Raw genomic sequence first — 14,028 nt, 5'->3', positions numbered from 1 at the left:
TCAAAACTGATGCAAAAGTGAAGGAAAGGCAGAGGAGTAAAAGTAATTGGCCACAACTTCAATTGTATTCAAGGCATATAAGAAGACATGTAAAAGCATCAGAAATGCTTCTAACACCAGAAAACGTTTTTGAAAAAGCGTATCTGGAGGGTGTTTGAGCTTTGGTTTATCTGAAAACTATTATCATTGTAGCGTAAGTTGCTCCAACTGTTATATAACTGACCGCTGGAACTCCGTGCTGATCTACTGCAAATAACTCAAGAGATCTAACAATAGATTCAATAGATACATTCTGCCTCCTCAGCATTACAATACTGACTGAGCATTAATAGATCAGCAGAACAGGCGCTTGCTAAGCAAAAACCCTATTTTCTACGAAACAAAATAAAGGCACAATGCAAGGAAGTAGCCAATCAGAGTGTTATAACAGAAACTTCTTTCGTGGCGGCATCATCATCGTCGTCGTCGTCGTCATCGTCACAGGCGTGGAAGTTTCAAGCAAGACGATACAAGATGTACCCCGCCCCCCCCACTTTCCTTTCCAGAAGAACTGTCACCCCACCTCGCTCCCATTTTTTTTCTTTCTTCCGTCTCCCGTCTGGTCCTGATCCAACCAATGACCAAGCACCAGGGCTCTCCAGACCAATGAAATCCAGTTCCGAGGCAATCGGGAAGAAGATCTTAGCAGCCAATCAAAGAGGGCTTTACGGGAGCCCAATCGGAAAGTCGATCTCAGGTTTGCTGCTTGATGCTCAGTCAGCTGGAGTAGGAGGAGGAGGAGGAAGAGGAGGCAGGAGGAGGGGGATGATCTCCGCCTCCGCGGGTTGCTGTTGACCGGGCTGGCCGGCGGGTTCCCTTCGGCCCTCTCTCGGCTCTCCGACCGAGCTATCGCGGCGGGCGGAGCGATGCAGCACCCGGGTGCCCCCAAAGCTTCGCCTCCGCTGCAGCCTCTCTACGCTCCCAATAACGGCGATTTCACCTTCGTCTCCTCGGCCGATGCCGAAGGTAATGGAGGAGGGAACCGAACAGATGCCAAGAAATCCGGAGCCCTCTGGCGCAGCCTGGTCTGCGTGGCAGAGGCACCTGCGGGAAGAGAGGAGGGTTGGACTAACAGGTCCGATAAATAAGGAAGGACCGAGTAATGGTGTTGGCGGAGGAGGAAGCTTTACTGAGTTACGCAGAGCCGCTAAATAAGGGAGTGCAGACTAAAACTGCGTTCTGGTGGTTTTCTTCCATTGTTTGTGGGCTCTCTTCCATATATTTTACACACACCAGCGCACAAGGCTGTGGATGTGGCATCTTGGTTACTCACTCTGATAGGGCATCAGCACAGATTGCTGTTGTGCATAGATCTCTGTAGGGCACTTTTGAGCAGCTTGCTGGGAGTTGTAGTCAAGTTACCCCCGAGGGTAACCACTTGGGGGTGAATTAGTTAATCAAAATGATAATGAAGTTGAAAACTTAAATTGATCACATCCAATTAGTATGATTCATGGGCTTGGAAGTATTTTGGGAGAAGGATGGAAAAAGTGAGAGTATAGTGTTTTAAGAATAAGGTTTACAATCTCTATTGATCATGGCAACTATGGTTTACATTTGATACCAGAAACACTAAAACTTTTGATAACCAGTTGCTGAAGGACATAGAAACGAATTTGCAATTGAAACTGCAGTTTATTAACAACCATGTGATGAGCTGCTTCAGACAAAATGCTGAACTAGACATGCCTTTGAGCTGAGTTAGTATGGATGCCATTATGTCCTTAAATAATGCAGGTAGCCCTCCACTTGTGATGATTCATTTAACCACCATTCAGAGTTATAATGACATTGAAAAAAAGTGACTTACAACTGGTCTTCATACTTCTAACCATCACAGCATCCCCATGGTCACTTGATCAGTATTCAGGTGCTTGGCAACCAGCATGTATTTATGATGGTTGCAGCATTCTGCGATCATGTGATCTCCATTTACAACCTTCCCAGGGAATCTCCTACTATCAAAGGGAGAAGCTGGATTTGCTTAATGATTGCAAGGTTTGCTTAATTATCTTGGTGATTTGCTTAATGACCATGGCATATGCAGTCACTCTGGATAGCGGGATGGGTGGCACACAAATTTAATAAATAAATCAAGGAGAGAAGCAATCTAAATTAAGGACAAATTTCCTAACTGAGAACGATTAAACAGTGGAACGGATTACCTTCAGAGGTTGTGGGTGTTTGTCTGGAATGGTATAGGACAGGAGTACAAACTCGGGTTGTCACGGTGGCGTCACGTGACATATCAGGACTTTTTCCCTTTGCTAAACTGGGTGGGGGCTGGGCCTGCAAGTGACGCACCTGGCCTGTGGGCTGCAAGTTTGAAACCCCTGATATAGGGTCTCCTGCCTGAACAGTGAGTTGGACTAGAAGACCTCTAAGGCCCCTTCCAATTCTATTCTGTTAAATAGGATAAAATTGGGTGTGACTAGTGTAACAACCACATTGCTTAGGGACAGATGTTTTGGTGCCAATCGTGGTCATAAATAGAGGACTACTGTATTAAATGTATTGATATTTCCCAGGTTTTTAATGGAAAACTTCAAAGCTTAACTAGTTGTGTATACTGTATTTAGCTCTGCACGTCAAAACTGAACATCTTATGAGTTCTACTGATGGTTAAACTGTTCTTTTTTTAAGTTAAACCTCCTTCATGCTCTTCAATCAAAGCATTTTTGTGCAGTGAACAGAAGAGCATAACAGCAGCTCTATGGATTTTAGAAAGAATAGATGCATTGCTTCAGCAGTATCTGAGTGTTATTGTTACAGAAATAACAGGCCAAGTTTTTAATCTACCCTGCTCACTGATCAAACAGTCATCTATTTTGTATAATTGGGACAGAGTTTGGCTGCATATTCTAGATTGTGAAAAAGTATCTTATATATAATAAATTAAAACACAGGTATTTTCTCCAATTCTTTATTGTTTTTAGATTTGTCGTATAAAATTGCTTTGCCCAAGTCTTTTAACTTATAAGATTTTAGAGAAATTGTTGTCAGTAAGTAATTGTAAGTATTATGCAGTTTAAGAGTCTTTCCCTTCTGCCTAACTACATCACTGACAAATTTTTTTAAAAAAACTATTTTTCTGCCATGCCACCTACATGAATGTGGACTATGTGATGATACAGGAGAACGAACACATTTTATAACATCCTGTCCCCACCCTAGCATTTCATCTGTCAGTTGTTGTTTGGCTTTTTTTTTTCATGTAATGTTGTTTTGAAATAATACTAAGCCTGTATTCAAGTTCAGCCTGAATAACAGCTGGGAGGTGGGCAGACAATACTAAAACAGCAGAGTAAAGGTTACTACAGACTCCTGTGCCAGTCTGCTGTTTGAATTATCTAGTCCAAATCTTTGAGTCACTCATTAGTTTAAAGACCTGGAGAGTAAAGAGATCTTCTCTGCCTCTTATTTCTCCTTGCTTGGGCAGCTGATTTACAGGCTGAGAGAAGTGGAAACTGAAAGGTGTCAAGATCTAAATCTACAGATCAAGGCTTGTCTCTGTGATTAGGGAATGGTTTTCCTGTCAGCTGATGAGAAGATGGGAAAGTATTGTCTTTCCTACAGGAAATAACAACACCATCCTCTAGCACGGGGTGGGCAAATTTTTTGGCTCGGGGCCGCATTGACTTTTAAAATTTGACAGACGGGCCGGGTCAGCACAAGATTTTTTGGGAATCGCCCCCCTCCCCCTCTTCTCCTCCTTCCCCTCCCCTCGGAGGCTCCTCCCCCTCGGAGGCCCTCTGAGTCAGCAGTTGCTACCGCCGGCGCGGCTCCGCGGCTCCAGTCCCGCATTGCCTCGGGAAGGGAAAGGCAAAAAGGAAGAGCCGCAGCAGTGGTTTGCAACGGGAGCAGCGGCACCGGAGGCTCAGGCTCAGCGGCTCCTGGTTTTGCCTTTTCCTTCCCAAGGCAACGCGGGACTGGAGCCGCACGGAGCTGCGCCGGCGGTAGCAACTCCTGACAGCCCCAGCCGGACACCTGAGCGGAGCCCGGGCGAAACTGCCTCTTGCTGCTGCCGGAGCACCGCCGGTCGCCTCCTCCAAGCAGCCTGCCCGCCCACCGGGCTTCCCTCTGCCGCGCGGCTCGGGGCCAGGCGCAGCGCCCGCGAGTTAAAAGGAAGCCGAAAGTTGCTGGGAAGTTGCTCGGGTGCTGGGAGCAGGCTTTTAAAGTGCCGCCCGAGCAGGACCGCCGAGCCGGGAAACGGGCACCAAGGCAGGGCAAAGCTCCACCAGCAGCGGCCTAGCTTTAGGTGGCTCAAGCAGCCCGCCCGCCCGCGGTGGGAACCCTTCCCGCTCCTCGGCGGGAAGACGCTCCAGCCTGCAAGCTTTGCCTTTGCAAAGTTTAAGCCTGGAAGCCCGGAAAAAAAAGGGGGATCGGCGGGGACTCACCTTCAGAGAGGTCGCACTCGAAGATGATTTCAACTCCCAGCCGAGGCCTTTGCAAATTTCTTTTCTTTCTTACCCCTAGATCGCTCCGCACTGTTTTGCAGTTTTGGGGGCCACGCAGCACAGGGCAATTACGCCACGCCCAGCGATTTTTTTCAGGGGCGGGCCGCATTGGACAGACCAATGGCAGTGATTTTTTTTCAGGGTGGGCCGCATTGGACAGACCAATGGCAGCGATTTTTTTCAGGGGCGGGCCGCATTGGACAGACCAACGGGCCGGATGTGGCCCGCGGGCCGTAGTTTGCCCACCCCTGCTCTAGCAGCAAACAAAAACATATATGGACAGCAAATCCTATATTGCTTTAGTTTCCTGTTGGCTAATCGGGGAGGAGAGCATTTCAACTGAACTATAGGGAAGAATCAGCTGAAACTTCATGCTAAAGTGAACATTTCAGTTCTCCATAATAGATAATATATTGGTATTTGTTCTGGCTTTGTGAAACATATCAGATGAGCATGGCACCCCTTCCTGAAGTTTTGAAAAAGCCAGGTCCTTTGGAAAACTGGTATTGTTGCTGTAAAAACTGTGTCCAGGTATCTGCCCATGTGTGTGCATGCTACTTTGCTGGTGGCCCCAAATCTAGTGTCATCTATGCATGCATCCAACAACCTCTGAAGCAGTCACAAGCCTTCCAAAGGAAGTTATGTTATGTTAACATATTTTTGCAATGCACTTCTTTTGAATTCTTTATGCAACCAATGTATTTCTTTGTAAGCTATTTTCTTATATGTGCTTATGGATAATTTAGCTTCTTTCATTCTCTTACAGTTCTTTTAGCTTAGGGTAATATGCAAACTCATCCACTTTAATTTATAAACTGTGTTTTCTTTTGTAGAATGAGTTGTATATCAGGTCAACCCAAAAACAAATCAACAATGCAACAACATAGCATGATATGAGAATTAGGCCTAGCGACCTTCCCTTTTTTATATCAATACACATTCCAGTAGAGCAAAAATATATATTCTTGACTTCTCTTACATTTTTTTGACTTAAGATTTAAGTGGCTCAATAGCATCTACAGATGTGAAACTCAACCTTGGAGGTGGAAATGTGGAATTTATGAAAGAATCTACAGCAACTACCTTCCTGAGACAAAGAGGTTATGGCTGGCTTTTAGAGGTGGAAGATGATGACCCTGAAGATAACAAACCACTCTTGTAAGTAACATTGCTTTGAGATTCTTAGCTTAGCTCTGACCTTGAAACGAATTTCTTGTTTTAGACCAAGGGCTGTGATTTGTGATCAAGGAGTTAAATGAAAAGAAAAGTTGACAATTAAATAATTCTGTATTTATTGACATTTAAATACATCTATCATTTCAATATTTTTGTACACTATAGAAGATTCCATTTTGGCAACATGTCATATTGTACTGTTTAGAAAACATCATAAATTAAAATATTTTTTTCAGTAGAATTAATGTAAAATTATTAAAAACTTTAATCAGAAGCTCAAAGCTATGATAAACAATTGCTTAAGGTGTGTATATTTGCATCTGTATTCCATGAATAAAAGGGCATCAATTTCTAATAATAGTATAATTATGGATTATTTTTGAGTTGCACCTTCTTTTTCATTTCCTACTATAATTTTCTTTCCTAGGGAGTAAGAATATAATCATTATTCTCTTGCAATATTTAACATGGAATAATATAGCTGTCAGACAAGGAATGGCTTAGCTTATTGTTTACTGTTTGCTAGTATTAAAAAGTGTCCGTACTTCCACTTGTTCAATAATAGGTAAATATATTTTTGGGGGAAATCTTTCAGTGCTGTGTTTCTTACACAATTCATAAAGTCTGCCTTCTCAAATAACGCTAAGCCATAATTTCAGGACATATTATGGAAGTTCTACTTTTTTGTAACAGAGAAGAATTAGACATTGATCTGAAGGATATATACTACAAAATTCGGTGCGTCTTGATGCCAATGCCTTCTCTCGGATTCAACAGACAAGTAGTAAGAGATAATCCTGACTTCTGGGGCCCTTTGGCTGTTGTCTTATTCTTCTCAATGATCTCATTATATGGACAATTCAAGGTGGGTGAATTTTTTTTTAAAAAGCACCTTCATTATTTTAAGCTGTCATCAACTAAATAGCTAAACAGCTAAACTGTTATCAATCAAATATTAAACTTGCCTGCATCTTCATATAGAAGCTTGAATATATTCTTAAAAATAACTGGAATATGGTTCTTTTATCTAGTGATGTTTTTTCTCTTAAATTTTATTTCTCCTTCAATAGATTGCCTGTGCTTATGTTATTCTGCTTTATGTTTATTTTTAACCTACTATTTCCAAGTGAAAGTGGAATGTGTTCTGCAGACTGAACTCTTTTGGCCCTAATCCATTGATAATACATTACAGTGGTTGACTCCTTTTTGAACTGTAATTTTGCAGAGGCCTACTGGATCAAGCTGAATTTCATACACAGGGCTTGAAGATAATAGCAGCTCATAGGAACAACTGTTTGAATCTGAAAATTCTATTTATGCAAAATAACTAAAACTATTACTGCTGTTACTGTTATAGTTGATCAGGAACCACTGATTAATGTGATCCATAATTAATCACTTTTAAAGTTTATCATTTATTATGTTATCAAATTTAGAGAAGTTATTTCAAGTATCATGGAATTCAGTAGTGCATTAATGAACAGAGTACTGCATTTAATTTTTTTTATTTGTTATGTACTCAGGATTTACTAGGGCTGTACTTTGGATTTGAGGTTGAAAAGACATTTTGGAGCAAGTCTAAGAGCACATGTTGCATCTATCAGCATCTCCTTTAAAAATCAGCATGACTTTGCAAAGTGGCTGTATAAGAAAATACATATTTGAATTAAGGATCTGTTGATAAGTGTAATGTACATATTCAAGCCCACCCTGAAGCCTAGCACTTTTCTGGGATTTTCTGTCATTTAGTTTAATTATGATAATCACAAATTTTCATAATATAATGCAACCATGTTATGAAAACTTGGGAGGATTTTTTCCAGAATAAGGCTTGCACAATTGCATGAACAAGAGTGAATGGGGTGATTGAATGTATTATTTTTCAATTTAAGGAAGAGTTTTGGTTTGTCAAAATTAATTAAGTTTTCAGTTCATAAGTAACCATATTGATTAAAATATTTAACAATTTCTTAAGGTGGTATCCTGGATTATAACTATTTGGATATTTGGATCCTTAACAATCTTCCTGTTGGCCAGGGTTCTTGGAGGAGAGGTAAGAATTTTGTGAAAGTGGACTTGGTATTTGAAAGTTCAACTTAAATTATTTTTTAAATTGGGATTAGTTATATGAATTGTCATTCCTTAATTGCCCATTTTATGGTCCTATCTATGAACAACTTGGATGAATACTAGTTGCCCATTATTAACAAGTAAGCTGGGAAGTATAGAAAAAGAAAACATTGAAAAAGTCTATTTATACCACTGAGATAATTCTGCTGTTAAACACTAAAATCTAAATTAAAGTATTCAAAACAAATGAGTATCCAACCTCTATTCAAATACATCCCTTTCAATATAGTTTTTCTTTTCAACATCCTTTTCAAATCAACCCTTGTCTTTTAGCATACCCTTTTCAACATCCTTTCTTGAACTGATCTTATTAGGAATATTTTTCTAACATGAAACCAGAGCCTGCCTTCTTATAGTTTACATCTGCCATTCTCCAAAATTTTGATCATTTAGAACAGTGGTCACTAGCCGGTTGGCCGTGAGAAAATTTTGGTGGGCTGCAGAGAAATCTCACCCCCAGAGCACCCCCACAAAGCAATTAATCCAGGCTACGCAGAAACACAAGGCTGCTCAGCCCACATGGCCCACGGGAACCCTCCCCGCCCACTCACTCCTTACCTGGTAAACTTGCCTGCTAAATTGCTATTTTTCCTTTTTCCGATCATCATCTGTTCTGCTGTGCTGGGAGATTTAGCAGGAAATGGTTGGATTTCTTGCTTTCTAGTTGGTCTTTAGATCTTCGGCTCAGCACAGCTGAACCTCCCTTAGGACTGCAGGTTTGCTTGCAAGCAAATTCAGTGCAGACTCAAGGCAAGCAAATTTGAGAGACTGAGCTAGCCGATGGCAGACTGATAGATCACTGAATGATTCTGTGAGAAACTCAATCTGCCTGCTTTGCCTGATTTTGAGTAAAAGTTGCTCTTTTTTTTTTAAAATAAAAAATTCAATATTTACATGCATGGTGTATTGTGAGTTAATTTTGTGAGTTTGCTAGCAAATTTTATGTGACAGACTGAACTAGCCAATGGCAGATAGATAGATCTCTGAATGAATCTGTCATTCTGTGAACAAGTCAATCTGCCTGCCTGCTTTGCCTGATTTTGGGTAAAAATTGCTCTTTTTTATAAAAAATTCAATATTTATATAAATATTTATAATATTTACATACAAGCCATGCCCAGCCAATCACATGACCACCAAGCCACGCCCACAAATCAGGCCACGCCCACAGAACCGGTTAGTGGTCCCTGGGAGCTAAAATTATGAGTTTGGTGGTCCCTGAGGTCCAAAAGGTTGGCGACCCCTGATTTAGAAAATGACATGAACAAGAGGATTTGGGAATTAGGCTTGTAAGAACATATACGACTTATGTACTCAAGCTTGAACAATTTGTTAGTAGACTGAGTTACTGGAAACAATGACTGAAGTATTTTAAATTTACAGGTTGCATATGGTCAAGTTCTTGGAGTGATTGGATATTCTTTACTTCCTCTTATTGTAATAGCACCTGTACTCCTGATAGTTGGATCATTTGAAATTGTTTCTACTCTAATAAAAGTAAGTTCAATATAATTCATGACCAGAAGACCAAAATATCAACAATTTATCAATTAATTTTATCCATAGTACTATGATGGCGAACCAAGGCATGCGTACCTGGAAGTGGCAGGCAGAGCCATCTCTCCAGGCACGCCAGCCGTCGCCCGTTGCTTTTCTGGATTCTGACACGCACATGTGCACCGACCACCTGGTTTTCATGTGCATGGGAGTGCCGGAAACTGGAAGAGTGGCTCCCTGGTGCGTACATGCGTGCCAGCCAGCTGGTCTTCACACGCACATGCACGTTAGAAACCGGAAGACCAGGTGATCGGCGCGCACTTGCGTGCCAGGAAGCTAAGAGCTTCAGGTTTCTGGCACTCCCGTGCTGTGTGCCAGGAGCTGCTCTTCTGATTTCTGATGTGCACGCACACGTGTGCGCTCCTGTTTCAGCACTTGGTATTAAAAAGGTTTGCCACCACTGCAGTAGTGTATTATGCAGCTAGTACTCATGTTCTACTTTGCTTCTAATTTATGCCTGTAAATTGAGAGCCAATTTACTCTAGTGCAGAACTGTTAAACTCTCACCCTGCGGACCAGATGCGTCACATGCTGGCCACACCCATGGCCAGTTTAGTAAAGGGGGAAAAAAAGTCTTGATATGTCACGTGACGCTGTTATGACAACAGGAGTTTTATACCCCTGCTTAATAGTGATTATGGCTAGAAAACAAGAAACCATGAATTCAAGTCCTTAGCCATGAACATCAGCTGGGTCACCTTGGGCCAGTCTCTCTCAGACCAACTCAGCTGGGATATAAAATATGATACAATATATGCAGTATGAGATATATAATAAAGCCTGACTTACACTATTCCATCTTTTAATGGCTATATTCCTATAAATAAGTACTTTGACTGATGCTGAAAAACATCAACATATTGTACATTTTTCACATTAAAAAGATATAAAAGAAAAAGGAAACCAGCTTGTTAAGGAAGCTTTCAAAAACAGTTGGATAAAATTACTTTTTTCTCCAAATAATAATAAATTGACTACTTTAAAAAGGGGAGGAAAACAAAACCAAACCATCTTGTTAGGACTTTCTCGTTTTGTAAATACATTCATTTGGTATTATAGTACTGATTTGGTATTAATTGGAGATCAGCTTCCTGCTACATAGTACCAGATTGTCCACACAGCAATAATGTTGGATTACTGTGCATAAACAGAGTTTATTCTCTTGTTTCTTTATAAAAAAAAAATTCTGCTGTGCAGTTTGGGACTTTCCTTGCCTGGATAACATTTCTTTTTTTCTTTCTGCCAGCTTTTTGGAGTGTTTTGGGCTGCATACAGTGCTGCTTCCTTATTAGTTGGTGAAGAATTTAAAACCAAGAAGCCTCTTCTGATTTATCCCATCTTTTTATTGTACATTTATTTTCTGTCTTTATATACTGGGGTGTGACCCAAATTGCTAGATTTGAACAAGGACATTTTGATCACCATGAAGACTGAACTGTTGGTGGATAGAAAAGGCAAGTGACTGTATCCTATCAGGCAGATGAAGAAGTTTCAGTAGTATCCTTTAAGTACATCTGTGTATTATTAAGCATTTTTAATTATATTACAGATTTAAACCAGAGTTTTAGGTTTGTTAGATTTTTAATGAATACGGATGGTAACATTTTTAAATATGTTATTTGAAGAAACTTATTATTTTTGCCAAAAGCACGCGGTCCATATGATAGGTAAACTGTCATGAAACTTGAAAAAAATGAGTGATTATTTGAAACTATAGTTCCCATAAATGTATTCATCAGCCAATCCTCATCATCCTATATTTCAATGTATAATCTTGTCCAATCTTGACTTGGCTATTGAGTTATCAGTTCTGATTTAAAGTTTTATGTTGATCAAAGATTGGTTTAGGAAATTCCATCATAAAGGGAATTTATGGTTGTCATTACCATCACATGAAATATTTGAAGTAATATTTAGTAGTATTTGAAGAAATCCTTTTTTTAAAAAAAATTCACACTGTAAATATGTCGTAGCAAAATATTGCTTTACAAAGTTGATTTTGAAATCTTTCAGAAAAAAGTTTTTATTTGCAGCTTTATGAAAGTGGTAAGTGGAAAAAAGTTTAAATAAATAGTATGATTCTGAAAAACTTCTTCAATAGAATAAACATTGTTTTCTTCAAAATTGAACTTGTTTTATAACACCTTGTTTTGCTATTTATGTAAACTGGTTTTGGGGTTAGTAAAATTGTTAGTCACAAAGTTGAATTTGCAATTTGATTATCAAGTTTAATATGAATTGACATTATTGAAATGGTTCTTTAATATAATTGTATATTACAAATGAAAAAGACATTCTGCATTGTAAGGATTTTCATAGCTTTATCATTTGCAAGGCACATATTTAATCTAGTCTGCTTATTCAGATAAGCAGATATAGACATACAAATATTTTTGTCAAAGGCATAAATTGCATTGAGTTGCTCATCCAAATAGAGAAACAATTACTTTTGCATTTTTTGAATTTGAATTTTTGGATGTGCATTGACATCTCACTGCACTTAAATAACATACAGCCAGGAGACTTGGAAAAAAGGAACTATATACTTTGCAAAATTGTTAATATATTACCATATTGTTTTTAGCAATTATAAACATTTTCTTATGGATTAAATTTGATTGTATTTGAATAAGTTAAACAATTATGCATTATTTAATAGAAGAATAAGTAGTGACGAACTACTGTGGCTACCTGTTGATTTTACTGACAAATTAAATGCTCAATTTCTGCCAATTCTGTAAATTGAGCAGCAGATTTTTATCATTAAGCAGATCAAGTTTAGACCTAAACATTCTCTTATTTTGATGGAATTTAATTTCAAATTACCAGCATTTAGGAAAATAACTTAAATCCATTCCCAATGTTAGAATTTATTAACCAGTGCATCCACAGGATCTGGCTACTTTTCTCAGAATGATAAAAGGAATATCACACTGCAAGCCCCAATACTTTGGGGCATGTGTGCAATACATGATGTAAGGAGTGTCATGAAATGGGATGAGGCTTGTGCTGTAATGCTGCTTTCATCAGTCTTTCCTTCTACACCCTCCTCATGTCATTGGATCAATTTTTTAATGAATATATTCTTGGAAATCAAAGCCAGGAATAAAACAAAAAGGCTTTAAAATGTGCCTTCTATTAGTTCCCCCTCTACAGAATTATAAAAATTGAAGAATAACAAGTTATATCTACTTTTCATATGAAGGGATGCCTCTACTTATAAAAGCTCTGAAAGTGCTACTTTCTGCTTAAATACAGCCTGCATTTTTCTGTGTAATAAGTGCCAAGTAGCACTTAGACTTATATACTGCTTCACAGTGCTTTACAGCCCTAAGCAGTTTACAAGAGTCAGCATATTGCCCCCAATAATCTGGGTCCTCATTTTACCGACCTCAGAAAGATGGAAGACTGAGTCAACCTTGAGCCTGGTGAGATTCGAACTGCCAAATTGCAATTAGCTGGCAGTCAGCAATAGTCTACAGTATTGCATTCTAACCACTGCGCCACTTTGGCTCAATAATCATTAATTATCATTTTCAGAACTATGTATTATTAAGTGGTCTCTAGAATGTCCAATTCTATGGCAGACTTTGATTTACAAGAAAAAAAAACACTAAAATGGCATAAAAATATATTGGGTATGAAACGATACAATATTTCTGCTTAAAATATAAACATAATATTTTAGTTTCATCTACCCTTTTTAAATCTTAATAATCAAATTCAGCTTTAAAGCAGATAGCTCTGCCTAGAGCCAGTTATATGGCAATCTGGGCAATCTCAGACTTCCCATACCCAATGCCCTGAACATATGCTCGGCTGAAGCTTCTATCCACTCTGTCCAGCATGATCTCAAAATCGGCTAGTATAATCAGCCAATCATCAGAAGCATACTTAAATAGAAAAATGTTGTTTGGTATAAATGCTAAGTCATTAAAATAGTTCTCTTGATTAGAAACTGGTTTGGATTTAAAAGTATGTATTAGGATGTAACAATGTTTTCTGTAAACTTGAGCAGAACCCATTATGTTTCTAAAATTCAATATCATTTAAATATGCTGTATAAAAGAAGCTTTGTCAACAGTTTCCCAGTTGGATAAACTATTTATTTATAGTAGTGCATCAACTCCTACTTTTAGCCTAACATATATGTAAATACATGTATTTTATACAAATGGAATTGTTTGCACAATACATATAAATCTTCTGTATAATATCTAATCCAAGAGATAAATACCCATATTTCATATGTTTAAGATGTGTTTATAAGAATGTAAATAAATTTTTAGGATTACTGAAATACAAGCTTTTGTCATCTGAAAACGTGAAAATAATTACAAGGTTTTCATTTTATAACTTTCCATCAGCTAAAGTCATGGATATCCATGTGTGAGTTTCACACAGCCTATTTACAGTCATGTTTCATCTACTGAATGTTGTAACCTGCGAAAACTAATTCTGCTATACACATACTTTTCTCTGCAGTAGGCATTCATAACTATTTTAAGTGGAATCATAAGTTTCTTTTTAAAATTTTGAGGTTAATTCTACTTTTCTTTCAATTTCATTTTAAAGAAAAAGTTTCCTTCTGCAGCTTACTTTTGCCCCCGCCCTCCAAAGTACCTATTTTGAAAGTAGCATTACACAATGGACTTGTACTGTGTTTAAA

The 14,028-nt window shown here is 38.7% G+C and overlaps 1 protein-coding gene across 1 annotated transcript; it reads left to right on the top strand.

The window, feature by feature from the left end:
- Window positions 1-792: 792 nt before the first annotated feature.
- On the top strand, window positions 793-12,092 carry YIPF4 (Yip1 domain family member 4). The gene is made up of 6 exons (XM_026680769.2): window positions 793-1,005; window positions 5,492-5,654; window positions 6,366-6,537; window positions 7,648-7,725; window positions 9,186-9,299; window positions 10,606-12,092. The coding sequence occupies exons 1-6, from the start codon at window positions 906-908 to the stop codon at window positions 10,741-10,743; spliced, it is 765 nt and encodes a 254-aa protein (XP_026536554.1). The 5' UTR covers window positions 793-905; the 3' UTR covers window positions 10,744-12,092.
- The last annotated feature ends 1,936 nt before the right edge of the window (window positions 12,093-14,028 follow it).

Source organism: Notechis scutatus, chromosome 1 (assembly GCF_049901735.1).
Source record: "Notechis scutatus isolate UNSWTSFEM ecotype Mainland chromosome 1, rNotScu1.2, whole genome shotgun sequence".
Taxonomy (NCBI): Eukaryota; Metazoa; Chordata; class Lepidosauria; order Squamata; family Elapidae; genus Notechis; species Notechis scutatus.
Note: the sequence above shows the minus strand (reverse complement) of the source record. Positions and strands in the feature narration are given on the sequence as shown.

Bases quoted from the DNA above. Each gene is read 5' to 3' on its own strand.
- YIPF4 (XM_026680769.2), top strand. From the start codon at position 906: ATGCAGCACCCGGGTGCCCCCAAAGCTTCGCCTCCGCTGCAGCCTCTC. The intron at 5,655-6,365 runs GTAAGTAACATT...TTTTTGTAACAG, and splicing joins GAAGATAACAAACCACTCTT to AGAAGAATTAGACATTGATC. The intron at 9,300-10,605 runs GTAAGTTCAATA...TCTTTCTGCCAG, and splicing joins TTGTTTCTACTCTAATAAAA to CTTTTTGGAGTGTTTTGGGC.